Source organism: Cyclopterus lumpus, chromosome 7, assembly GCF_009769545.1.
Source record: "Cyclopterus lumpus isolate fCycLum1 chromosome 7, fCycLum1.pri, whole genome shotgun sequence".
In the NCBI taxonomy this organism is placed as follows: Eukaryota; Metazoa; Chordata; class Actinopteri; order Perciformes; family Cyclopteridae; genus Cyclopterus; species Cyclopterus lumpus.
Window position 1 is genome coordinate 18,976,183 of NC_046972.1, and position 13,423 is coordinate 18,989,605.

At 44.2% G+C, this 13,423-nt stretch overlaps 1 protein-coding gene across 1 annotated transcript in view; it reads left to right on the forward strand.

Annotated features, from left to right (window-relative positions):
* Nucleotides 1-13,423, forward strand: part of LOC117732963 (membrane-associated guanylate kinase, WW and PDZ domain-containing protein 2) — a 32,329-nt gene that overhangs the window by 7,409 nt on the left and 11,497 nt on the right. Inside the window, exons 2-6 of the mRNA XM_034536187.1 lie at nt 2,230-2,519; nt 4,310-4,426; nt 9,280-9,399; nt 11,031-11,204; nt 12,902-13,097. Of these exons, the coding sequence (XP_034392078.1) occupies nt 2,240-2,519; nt 4,310-4,426; nt 9,280-9,399; nt 11,031-11,204; nt 12,902-13,097 (887 nt within the window). The 5' untranslated portion in view covers nt 2,230-2,239. The remainder of the gene's footprint in view (nt 1-2,229; nt 2,520-4,309; nt 4,427-9,279; nt 9,400-11,030; nt 11,205-12,901; nt 13,098-13,423) is intronic.

The window sequence follows — 13,423 nt, forward strand, 5'->3', positions numbered from 1 at the left end:
TTCAACCGTGTTTTATTCAAATGTGCTCGGACAACAGTGACGGGCTTTGAAAACGAGAAGCGATTTGTTCATTTTGGGGTTCTCGATGAACCAGCTCAACCGTTTCCCAAACTCTGACTGTGCCCTGAGCCGAAGTCCTGCAAGGTCAAACAAGTGAGTCCTATGCCAACCTCAGGCTGCGGTGCGCCTCTCCATCTCTATCTGACCTCTGCGCTCTGGGCAAAAATATCACATACAATCCGTCTAAGTTACACATTTCATTCTCATCCTATTTCTGCTGTTTCTCTTCTAATATGTTTCTACTCCCGGCCTTCCTCTCCTCCATTTGTCCGTCTCTGTATATAAAAAAGGCCGGACGAAGAGGATCCCTGTCAGATCTGACAGTCGAATGACCATTGAAGTGTAAAAAGGATTAGTTATTACATCCTGTCCTTCTCTCACTCTTAAAGCAGTCTCATTAGGCTCGCTGGACTAAAGAACCCAGGCTGCCCCTGCTAAGGCCGGGTTAGGAGTTGCACTCCTTGGGCGTTTCATCCCCACCCTGCCGAAGGGTTGTCGTAGTCCCACAGTTGCTAAGAGGATTGGATCTTGGTGAAGTGATGTGTAATTGGTAACCACAATGGAACTGGAGATCAGGATCGTCCATTAGGAATATTGCATTTGAGCACGTTTCCATCAGTGTAGGTGCGCCAAAGTAAGTTTAAAGGAATTGTTTGACATTTTGGGAAAATAGGTTTAGAAAAAATATGTTTAGATGAGAAGATCAATACCACTTTCATACCTGATCTTTAGATATGAAGATATAGCCACGAGATACGCTTATATTGGGTGATATATTAGCCTGGTGAATTTATCGGTCTAGCGTCCTGGACACAGCTCTTAGTTTCCCCCTGATTCCAGTCTTTATGCTAAGCTATGCTAACAGTGCCCTGGTTCCAGTCTTTATGCTAAGCTACGCTAACAATGCCCTGGTTCCAGTCTTTATGCTAAGCTACGCTAACAGTGTCCTGGTTACAGTCTTTATGCTAAGCCAAGCTAACAGTGTCCTCGTTACAGTCTTTATGCTACGCTACACCAACAGTGTCCTGGTTCCAGTCGTTATACTAAGCTACACCAACAGTGTCCTGGTTCCAGTCGTTATGCTAAGCTATGCTAACAGTCCCCTGGTTCCAGCTTCACATTTAATTGACTGACACGAGAGTGGCATCAATCTTCTCACCTAACTCCTGGCAAGAAAATGTCAAACTGTCCAACTATAAATGTCCAACTATTTATTTAATAATTAGCTTTTTCTGTCATATAATATACACGGCACGTTTGTCTGTTGGATTCTGTTTCCCCACTTCAGAGCAGCTCTGATGATGTCAGAGGAACGTTGTCCGCTCTCTTGGGACATCACAGCTGTCAAGCCACCGTCGACTCAAACACATCTTCACCATGTCAGCTACACCCACACACGCACACACACACACACACACACACACAATCACACACACACACATACACACACACACACACACACACACACAATCACACACACACACACACACACACACACACACACACACATACACACACACACACACACACACACACACACACACAGCTGCTCCCCAGGAAACATGTTGCTGCAAAACGTATTGAGCAAACAATAGAAGAGGAATACAAAGGGGGTAATTATTCACTGTCCAGAAGAACAATCAATATTTGTTTGAACGCATCACTGTAGATACTGCAGTGTTTGACTGCAGCTACAGGTTCTTAGCTCACCTGTCGAAACGTGTGTGCATTCATTCAATGACCCGCACCTGTATCGTTCGAACGCACACTAGATTTTCCCATGTGACTGAAGATGTGCTGGAATGTGCACTAACTCCTTTTGTTGTGTGTTTACATGGAAACATAACGTCGGCCTGCAGCGAGCGCCAGCAACATGAGGGAATGTCTATCGGGTTCTTTTGGGTGGACAGTCAGTTCCCACCTGTTGTGTCGTTCCAGACTTCCAGGCTGCCATGCATCCTCCCAGAAAAAAACATCCTATCCCATTTAGCTGGAATTATTCAAATCCTACTCCCTAGACCTGCAGACATTGACAACTGATAAAGGTTACACAGCAAAACAACCTTCTGCCTGAAGTCACAGGATATTTAGATTGTTTTGTAACAGACACTTTTGCACTTCTCTCACACCTTCTGCACACCCTTCAAGCCTGTTATCTTTCCTCTGCAGCTCATTTGCCATGTCTAAGACGGCGGTGAAGAAGCTGCACTGGCGTTCCAAAGTGCAGGACGGCTACGTCCCGTTGCTGGACTCGTCGGGGGAGCTGGGTATCGCCATTGGTGGAGGAGCAGATTATGGAGAGTTTCCTTTTGTCACGTCGGCGCCGGAAGGGGGGCTCACGGTGGGGGATGTCATCCTCGAGATTGGGGGAACACCGGTTTTGGGGATGACATTAGGAGATGTCCGGGGCGCCCTCAACTCCTGTCCTCATCCTATCCGCATCAAAACTGTGTCCCCAGGTATGACTCAGCATTAGTCTGTGGCTCATTGTTTTGATGGACGTGTAAATAATTAGCACCCATTCAAGGAGCGGTGTGAACATAACAGATTGCACAGCCTCTCCTTCTGCTTATGGCATTCATGTATTACACATCGCCCATAATAATGCCTTACATCTTCTCTCCCTAACACTGCAGACATTTTAACTTGTTGCTGTTCATGCTTCACATCATTGCTCTTATACTTCATTGGACTACACCCAAACAATCTGGCGCTCTGCAGTCCAAGCTGCCATCCATAATAATGTTACTTAATAACCCTCAGCTGACTCTCACGAGCCAAATCTGCAGCATTCTGATGCTGATTTTGCACTGGATCTGCACTTAATCTCGGATATGTCAAGGTGATCGGTTAATATGTGGGCAGGAGGTCAGAATTGCTGATGACACATGACAAGAGTGTGGCGATAAAGTTGTCTGTCACCTGCGGTAGGCCTTGATGTTTAGAACAGGAGGCTGGACGGATGTCTTTGTCGGCTCTGAAGAAAGCAATATGTCACCGGACCGCCGCTCCCGCTGGCCTTGCTTGCCAGATTGATAGCTGATTTGGCCGTAGGGTGTTAATGGGGACCTTTGCTCCTAGTCTATCTGCTGCTGGTAGATCCATTATCATTTCTAAAGTCGGCCCGGTTCTCCCTGGGCAGCTTGACTGCTTGTAGTGTGGACAGTGATGGATGAGTTGATGCACCGTGCTGCTGTACCACACATCCTCCTACCCCTACTACAACTCCCTCTATTCCAGCCGCTCGAATACAGGACACCAAGCTGCATTCCCCAGAGGCAGGCAGGCAGTTTAAAGGTTTCAAAGCTAATCCTGGTGCTCTGTAGACAAAAAGCCGTAGAGCAGTAATACGATCTGTCCGTCGAGTTTTAAGGTTCCTCCAGTGGTTTCAGCACAGCCCTCGTAGCTCATCTTTGTATTTAACCATGACACCTTCCTGCCTTGCTTTAATGGGTGCCCATATGTTTCAGGGAGCTGATGGTGAGATCTGATGTTTGCTCTTCAACATACTTCAACGGCAGCTGTTTTATAACAGATTTAGAACAAAAGCCCATCATTTCCTCTAAAAGGCAGCTGGCTGTGTTCAGTGCTATGTACGTGCAGATGACTGCCTCCAGCAATGAAGTTATACCGCTGTGACGTTTTTTAATAGCACACAATTGGGTCTGCTACTGGGCAGAACCCCGCCGTAACAGACGGTGGGGGTGGGGGTTGACAGGTGTGTGGATAGCTGGAAGGGAAGCACCGACCGAGTGGTCGTCTGTCAAGCTAAAGATGCTCTCAGCCAATCCATAACAGCAGCTGTCATCAGAGGCCGTAAAGCACTTGAGATGATATTGAGAGATCATCCGGAGGAAGCGATGAGCAGCTCTGCCTGATGACAGCCTCGACTGTTGTGTCTGGAGCAATTAACCCACAGGTTGTTATATATGCACGAGGGGGTCGGGGGAAACACATTTTATAGTCAGGATCTATGTGAGGTGTAATCAGATCAGTAGGCGTGAATGTGAAAGCCTAGGTTGTAAAAATGATAGTGTTAAATCAAGCCTGGCAGCAGTGAAGATTTAAATAAACATCAGTCTCTATTTGACGGACCACAAACACATCTTAGAGGTGAACATACAGAGTGCTTGTGCTTACTGAGCTGATTTCTTAATGTCTCCTCTGCTCTCTTCCTCTCTCTTCCTCTCTCTCTCTCTCTCTGCTTCTTCCTCTCCATGCCACACTTGTATCTTTGCCCTTCCCTCAGGCTCCACATTGTGCAAGGATCTCAGGTTGTATCTGAGCAAGTGTTTCACACCCGGCTCGGTGGACAGCCAACTTCAGCAGGTCATCCGAGAGAACCTCTACCTCCGCGCTGTACCTTGTGAGTCCCCTTTTTGTCCTCCTGCCTTCAATACACAGTTGTTCTCTATATACATAACCTAATTTCTCCATGTCTCAGTGTGTCAAAGTGACTAATGGGGATAAGAATATTTGAAATTGGTGCAGACTGGCTGCAATGATGTCCCCTAAAAGTGCTTGTTTTTGCCACTAAGTGATAACACGTCTTTCTTGTTTGTTATTGTGTCAAACCGTAGCCTAGTGTTTTCTAAAAGATGTTCAATGTCATGGCTGAATATTGAGCTAATTTTGACAATGTGGATGTGATGAGAGATTTCAGAACGAGACTTCTCAGAGTGAAACACATAATCACAAAAACAAGTAAATAATAACATTCTATTAACTTGTCGGATCCTTTCCATAATTTTGTCTGACACCTATAATTACAATCTGAAAAAAACAGCACTATTAGTAGCGTAGTATTAGTTTTCCTCAATACTGGATCTCCTTTAGTCACTCTCAAAAACTTGAGAAAATGGAGTCCAGGTTGAAAAATACAGAAGTTACTCTTTAAGTTACGGACCTCACTAATAATAACACACCTCGTTGCACACCCGTGTGAATAAATTGGTGTTAATTGGCTTCTAAGCCCACAGAACTGTTTGCCACACTTCATTGTGTTACTGTATGCAATCAGAACGGAAGAGGAAACAATGAAAAAAAGAAATAGACACGTTATAAGACAAAAGTGAGACAGAAAATGAATGTGCAATCCGTTTGGACGTTTCCATAGCAACACTCTGTATTGTTGCTGGGGTTATCGTCATTGGCAGCCTCCCCCTTACAATCGTCACCCCTGTGCTATTAATTTGTTTGGGTGGTCGTAAAAGGGTATTCCATTTGATGGTAAATGTGTTTGACAGGTTCTTCTTATCAGGGCAGCTTTTGTATCAGAGGCCCGTAGTCTGCACACGTAGTTTGATTTTGATGCCTATGAATCAAGCACAATGGCAGCCAAAGGCAGCTAGTTGTTGTACATCTGTTGCTATCTTAATCCTCTACAGTATGACGTCACTGGAGAGGACGAGAGGATACAGCAGCCGTGCAGGGATTTTCTGAGAAAGATCTGTGCCCTCTGATGTAATTCTCCGACTCGCGTTGTCCTGTTTAGTTTTTTCCCTCCTGTTCAGGTGTTAGTCCGGAGGAGACAGACCCCCTAGTGTGTCCGCAGTCTTATCCTTGTGTGGCAGTGTGGAGTTGTTGCTAATCTCTCCTTTTAGTCCAGGAAGTAGGTCATGTGGGACAGTCTGCCACCATGACACACAGCCCAGGTCAAAACTCCCTTGATGGTGCATAGAAAGATAAAAATGTCTCTCTTCATAAGTGCACTATGGTAAAATTGCTGCTTTATTCATATGAAGCTTTCTTAATACTTAGCCCTGCATGCGTGCATCTACCAGCATCTGCGCAGGGAGTGAATTGTCCAAATAAATATCAGAGTTCAGAATATGAACAAAGAGGATTGGCATATACCAATTTAGAAATATCAGTAAGTCGATAGTTGGTGTATACACTGTATTTATTGGTACAATGCTGTAATATTCTACATTTCCCCTGCTGGTGGTGTCAAACTTTGGGAACAACTTCCCACCTTTTGAGCTCTTTCTTTTAGTGCGAGTGACAACAAGGCAGGCTCAGCCCTCCCAGTGTGTAATCCTCTGATCTGCTGGAGATGTCACAGTAAGATGCCGTTGTTCTCATGCCGATACCAACGCACGCACTCGAGCTTGATCCTTGGAAACCTTCACGTCTGATTCTCAGACCACTCGTAGATATAGAGGAGACGATTTTTTTTGTTTGTTTGTCATTTTGTTGTTTTCCGTCGAGGAGGCAGCTATGCTTGATGCCGAGGAGGAGTTTTCATCAGTGGCTCATTGTGGCCCCCTTCAGGATCATATGTATGTTCCTCCTGCCTCAGGAGACTCTTTGCTATAATTTGTTATTTTGTCGATGATCTAAATTACCTGAGATCAAGCTAATTAGCCTCAATGGCTCACACCGCATAGTTTCAGTCTTTAAATGTTGTATGACTTTATAAGGACGCAAAGATAGAACGAGGCTTCAGATTCTTTCTTACATTTTGAGGCTATTTGCTCTTCTGAAACTGTGGCTCAGTATCGCTGTGCTATTTAGAGAATCCGTTTGATGAGACAACGTTCTCTGATGTTGGAGTTGGCACTGATGCAATAAATATCATTACCACGGCTCAGTCACGAAGACAGTGCATAAAAATGAAAATGAATGACAGAATTAAGTAAATGCAGGCTACAGTATCAATAATATAGGGGTGGGAGGGGTGAATTAAATTAAAAACGAATGTTTTTTAGTGCCAAAGGGGGGGAGGGGCCGTCTGTGTGCTCGTACTGAAGCAGACTGGGTGTTTACTGTGAGCAGGTACATGTGTTCATGTGCAGTCCAGTAAAACAAACCATGTTATATAACAACGCTTTCTATTATATTAGTATGACTAAACTAAACTACTCTTTTTTTGTTTCCCCCGTACAGTAACTTCTGTGTGCACGACCTTACATTAACCCTCCTGAACTTTCCCATCCATATTTGGATAATCGCACACATCATTTGTACATGTGCCCTTGGATGATTCAGAGCCAATGTCATTCTTTCAAGGCTGTCTGTGTTTCTCAGTCTCCTCCATAAAGGACTTTTCTAATTGTCTTCAGAGTGACTCAGAGATAAGAAACATCATCATTTAGTTAATGTGCTCGCTCTGGATTTGTCAGGCAGAGACCGTCTGTGGCCTTTTCAACTGTGGGATTCTTTGTTAGCTATTTGTGTGCAATGATCTTGACAGACAGCTCTCTCTGGGTGTTGATACCGAGTTCTGTGTAATTACCTCTTCAATCCCTACCTCGCCTCTCTCCCCGGGGATCAGTGTGCGGCGCCTACAGGGACAAGCGGGAAAGAAGAAGATGTCAATAATCCATCCTGCCCCCCCCTCCGCTGACATGTCATATATATTTCCTAGGAGGGTGCATAGATAATGAATCCCTGCCTCACACCATATCAGCTGGAGAGATACTGTGTGTCCTGAGGGGAGGTGAAGATTTACCCACATGTCTGGCGTCATCAGATTTGCCGTCAGATCTTTAATTAGACACAGAGACCTCTAATTTCAGTAAAAATCTGCGGGTTTTTTTTGGTGTTGCAAACTCAACCTCGTTGCAAAGTGCATTGAATTCATCGCTCAGTATCAGCAGGTGGAGTTGTTGCGAGCGATAATGATGGCGCAATCACATCAGCCTGTCTAATTCCCATTCAAAGCACCAGACAGTGTCCTAATGAGCCAGGAAAGTGAGGTTTCAAATTTCTCTGGAGGAAAACCGTCGATCCTCTGGGAAGTACAGAGCATAGCATCGGAAAACTCATTGTGAGTCCATCAACAGAAAATTAGTCAGTGTTTAACAAGTGCTTGTGTCATTTCTTTATGCAAACGTTCCAAACATTCTGTTGTCCCAGCTAGTGATATATATATATATATATATACATACACATGTTTTTGTGATTCCTGTTAGGTCTTTGTGTATACGTTTGCCATCATGCTTGCATTGGCTTTTGCGATCAGAGCAATGGGAAATGCCAGAAAAAAGAATTAGAGGCCAGTGCCTCATCCTTTGTGGCCGATCGGGACACATGGTGTACAGTAAACTCACTTTGTGCTACAGGAAGTTGAGGTCAGGCTCATGGAGATGCCTCATGCTCTCTAATGTTTGTGTGTCTACAATTGTGGGTTGGCTGTAGTGTGCGTGAGTGTTCATTGTGGGTTTTATTTTTGGCCTATGTGTGTCTGTGTGCATGCTCTGTGCAGTCCTGCATGTGTCATTGTGACTGGAAGAGCTGCTCCCAGGACAGCGGTGCATTAATCATGGGTTTTATAGGGTATCTGGGTGTGACTCCCTCCTGCCGACCCCACACTTACATCACATGTGGTCCTCCAGGAGAAGGACGGGGATTTGTCCTTAGTCTGGGCTTGGTGGGATTTTGTCTCGGGGAAAAGTAATTACTTGTCTCAAGGTCAGAACGGGGCCGCCTTGTAGTTTAATTTGCAAATGAAAATCACTCCGTCAGGTTTGACATCACGAGTCGTATAAAAATGTGATATATTTCACACTACATGCCTGCACATGTATTTAATGGTGAGACGATCTTGGTCAGAACACTGCAAACATTGTGCCACCATAGTAATGCTTTCATTGGCGTGGTGTGGACTGTAGGCCAAGGTTAATAAGAATCAATTATGATGACAGACCATTCATCTGAGTGCCCAAATCATAGAAATAGTGATAGAAGACTTTAAGACTTTCCCAGTGTCTCATTCATGTTTAATTATTTTCTCAGCAATTCCTTAATAATAAAGGGGGCCTCGTAAATGTCTACCGTCATCATCACGCTCTTCATAGCGGAGGGCACATTTTGGTTTGTGGGTGCTCTGTTGACCTGCGACTGACCTTACATCAAGAACCAAAGGCTGTAATCAAAGAGGTCACTTGATAATCGTTATCATCAAATTATGCTGAAATACAATTTGTTAACCTCTTTCAAAATTGTTCATAACTTTAGATAAAACCAGAAGAGACCCATGAGGTCGTTGCTTTTTGTTGGACTATCTCTGTATAATTTGTCAACCTGTAATGCTTGGACTATTTATAGTTTGCTGAATTGTTGTTTTATTTAAACACAAAAAAAAGATTAATGACCCACGATGAGAGGAAAAGGCTGTGATTAATTGACATGTCATCCATGCTTGAGGAAGCGGTATTTCTATCCTCGTGGCTCAGATTTGTGACATAATATATCCTGTTGTCCGCCTCTCCGTAGGTACAACCAGACAGCCTAAAGATGGGGAAATCTCAGGCATAGACTACAACTTTGTCAACATTGAGGAGTTCTTCTCCTTGGAGGAGTTGGGAGCACTTCTTGAGAGTGGAAAGTTCAAAGGTGAGGTCGACTCAACAGGACTAATTATTGTTTCAATGCATAAAAAAGGGTAAACATGTCCAGTTGTGGTTTCACAAGTGCCAGGCTATTTCCTGGATAGAAACGGGGACTTCCTGGATTCTTTGCTGGTTGTCTGTTAATCTCAGGTCGATAAAGACTCCACAGGACCAATTGCTTATAAAAAGATCTGGACGTTGTCTTAAATATAGCTAAAAATAGACTTAAATGTACCTGTTGCATAAAGGTTCCATAAGAGTGACAAATGAAAGACCAATGCATTATGTGTGAAATAGGACATTTCACAGAGGAGAAAAAGGTAGAAAAAGGTAAATAGCATTAATCCAACAGTCGTTATAACCATTTAAGATGTTCAGAAACAATTCAAGAATGTGTTACAGTTGCAAAAATCCCCAATAATGGAGAAGCACAGTTGAAAAAGTTAGCAAACGTTAGCTAAAAGTATTAGATAAACAGTGAAAATAGTTTCCTAAAAAATAGCTCAAAGCAATAGATAAACAGTTGAAATAGTTAGCTCAAAGTAATGTGTCAAAGTTAAAGTAGTTCGCTAGAAGTTGAAATGGTTATCTAAAAGTAACGTTAATTGATAAACAGTTGAAATAGTTTGCTAACAGTGATGAGAGCTTCTAACACATTGTAGCGTCAACGCTCTCTCACCTCAGCTTTAGGGGGAGCGGTGGCTAACCTTTCTCCCTCAAAGTCAGTCCTAATATGTATGCAACAGGTTTGACTGGTCTAACCAGACAATCTTAAGACCAGTCTATAGCCAATACAAATCTGAAACTAAATGTATGCAGCTGGACCTGGGAAGATAAAACATGTTGACCACACACTTGGTTACATTTGAACAGAGCCGGTCTAGCGTTTATAAATGAGGTTTACAGAGTTCATAAAGGGACAGTCAGTTGCCATCTCTTTATGCTTATTAATGCCGTCAGGTGTTGCTCCACTGGAATCTACCCCGCAGACTCCTCCCACCCTCAGGGTCAGAGTACTGCCTCTGATTATTAAGCCTCCATACATTAGCATCCATAATTTCTAAGAGTTTAATGGGGGCAATAAATGTCATTCTAACTTGCCTCCCATGCAACATTGACATCGCTACAGCAAAGCAAACGGGAGTATCAGCAGCATTGTGCGCGCAGTAGCCTGCAGAAACCACAGTAAATGGTGACGGCTGGTGACCTTGTTGTGGAGTTCAGTAATCTAATGTTTCCCCTCTACCCATTTGGATCTCCATGCACCAAATGGAGGGATGGAGGTAATTTAATTTCTTCTTTAGTCGCTGGAGCAGATGGCTAGAACTGGGACTATATATATATATATACACAGTAGATGTTCTCAGGGGAGACATAATGCACATGCATACAGGCGTGTAGTCTGTGCTGTTCGTGAAACCACCCTGCTACTGACTGAATATGAAATATTTTATTTCATGTCATATTGGAACTGAGTAACATGTTAATCCAGACTGTGTGTTGCCACTGTCCACCTTTGGTCGATGTTAATAGATGTTACATTACAACACCGGGCATTCACACACAATGTTACAGTTCGCGGTGTTCCTTAACCGCAATGCCGTTTCTTGAGACGCCTTTCTCCCCTGTCCTCAGGCAATTACTACGGCACGCCTCGGCCCGTTCACATCAGCGCAGAGAGCCCCCCCATCACCTATCAGGAACATCGCAACCTGCTCAGGAACTTCCGCACACGCAGCAGATCCCTCAGCAACCTGGAGAAGGCGGCAGAGGACGGAGAGAACAGTGAGGAAGACTCCGGTCTGTCAGGCGAGTACATCTAAACCTGGTGTATATGACAACGTGGGTGGGCAAGGTCATACATATATCGTGGAGTATTACATAGTCATTGGGAAGTCAAACATATATAAATGGTTCTCTTAAAGGCCTGCACACTAGCCAGCAGCTAAATATCGCATTGCCCCTCTATCTATAGCTCCAGTCTCTGATACCCAAATTAATCAATCATTATCACGATTAGTATGCTCTAAACTCTCAGCGGGGCTGTGGCCTCATCGATTGCTGGATCACCTCCAAAGGAAGGTCAGGCTGAGTAGGCAAGGAGGTAAGCAGATAGGCACACACAAGGTGGGGAAAGTCATGTGACAAGGAAGCAAAAAGAGTTTGAATTAAATCTCACACTGGAATAGTCTTAACGCAGTCATTACTGATGCTTTTTCTATTTTAGATGTGATGATGACTCTTTGTACCAGACATCGTTTATTATGTTAGAAGTGTGAAAAAGTGTATTAATCACCAGTGGTCGAAGACGTATGCAGATATTTTATTCAAGTAAAAGTATCAATACAACAAAAGTATTATCAGAAAAGGTCTTGCAGAATAATGTTCCCTGTGATTGATATGGTCTGTCCAGTGGTCGCTAACTTGGTTGTCAAGTTCCCTTCAAAGGTGGGTCAGAAAGGGGGGTCGTGGTGAGATGATTAAGGGGGTTAGAAAGAAGAACAATGTGTGTTCATTCTGTTGATATGAACAATTAATTTGACCTATTTGGGCCTTAACAGTTATTAAATAAACAAATATCTGAGATGTTAAGAACTGTAATGTCTCAAGGATGGCAATCTAAAATGTGACATCAGTGTTTTCTATTGGAGATCACACGCCAAAAACCAGTACAATATGTTATGAAATTGCATTACATAAGATAGAAGTACTGAAGCACAGTACAAGTACATCACAACTGCAATTTCAGCCACTGTTAATCACATCATCTATGCAGATAAAAGACACACAAGCTGAACAGAAGGCGAGTATGAGATTAGGTGGTTAAGGTAAGGGAGCAAGGCAGCGACATAGGGTGGCGAGGGAGGCAGGTAGGGCGGGCAGAGTGTTAGAAAAGGTGCAGGCAGGGAGCCAGAATGGTACAGCAGATAAGGGAGAGGCGGGCAGAGTGGGAGGTGAGAAATGCAGGCAGGCAGAGATCCAGACCATTAGAGACCTCCTCTAAACAGGCAGGTAGGGCAGCAGGCAGCCTGGATTGGAGGAGTGCATTTAGGATTCAGGCAGGATGGAGTTTGAGAGAGCCATCCAACAGCCTGACCTCTGCTGAGTCATCTACTGAGGTGATACTATGTGGGTGGATGGGTTCGGCAGCACTTGTCGAGTACAGCGGGACTCAGGATACCCCATGTTATGTCCTACATCTCTCAGATCCATGCTGGAGCTCACACCTGGAGGACAGCGACAAGGACAGATAGGCACACAAAAAAAAAGGCGTATTTTTTCTGGTAGTATGGTATGCATGGTCACACCCTCACTCCGCCTCCTTAGAGGGAGGACAAAGCCGGCCGAGATGCTGACCTCAGGTCTTTTTGCCTGACATTGAATTGCCAGCATGAAGTTGTTACAGATAGCAGGAGAAATGTTTTCACCTCCTGATTCTGTGACATAATAATATCACTGTTCAATTTAGATTTGTATCACTCATTTGGTGTGCCTGTAATTTACAGGAGGCTCTGCCGGTGTTAGCAGCAGCGTCCCTACGAGCCATCGGTCCCCCGGGCGGCCTCGGGCATCCAGCAGCGGGGGTTGTCGTGTCGTAGAGAACGGGATCATCGGCAGCAGAAGCGGTGCCAGGGTGAGAGGTGTGATGCCTGATCACTGGGAGCAGGCCTTCAGTGACACAGGAGAGCCTCACTACATAGAGTGAGTATTTCCTGCGGAGAGTTAGATCAAGAGATCAATACCGCTTTTGTATCTGTTCACTAAGTATGAGGCTGAAGCCACGAGCTGGTCAGCTTGTCTTAGCATCAAGACTGGAAATGGGAAACCGTTACCCTGTCTGAAGGGATGACATAGCACCTCTGGAGCTCACTGATTTCAGACGTTATATATATATATATATATATTTGTTTAATCCGTACTAAAACCTAAGTGCCACTTTGAGTCTGTTTCCACATCAACTTCTGTGATTCTAACCTAAGCGCTAACCCCAAACCTGGAAGTCAACAGTACAGGAAACACTGTTCGAA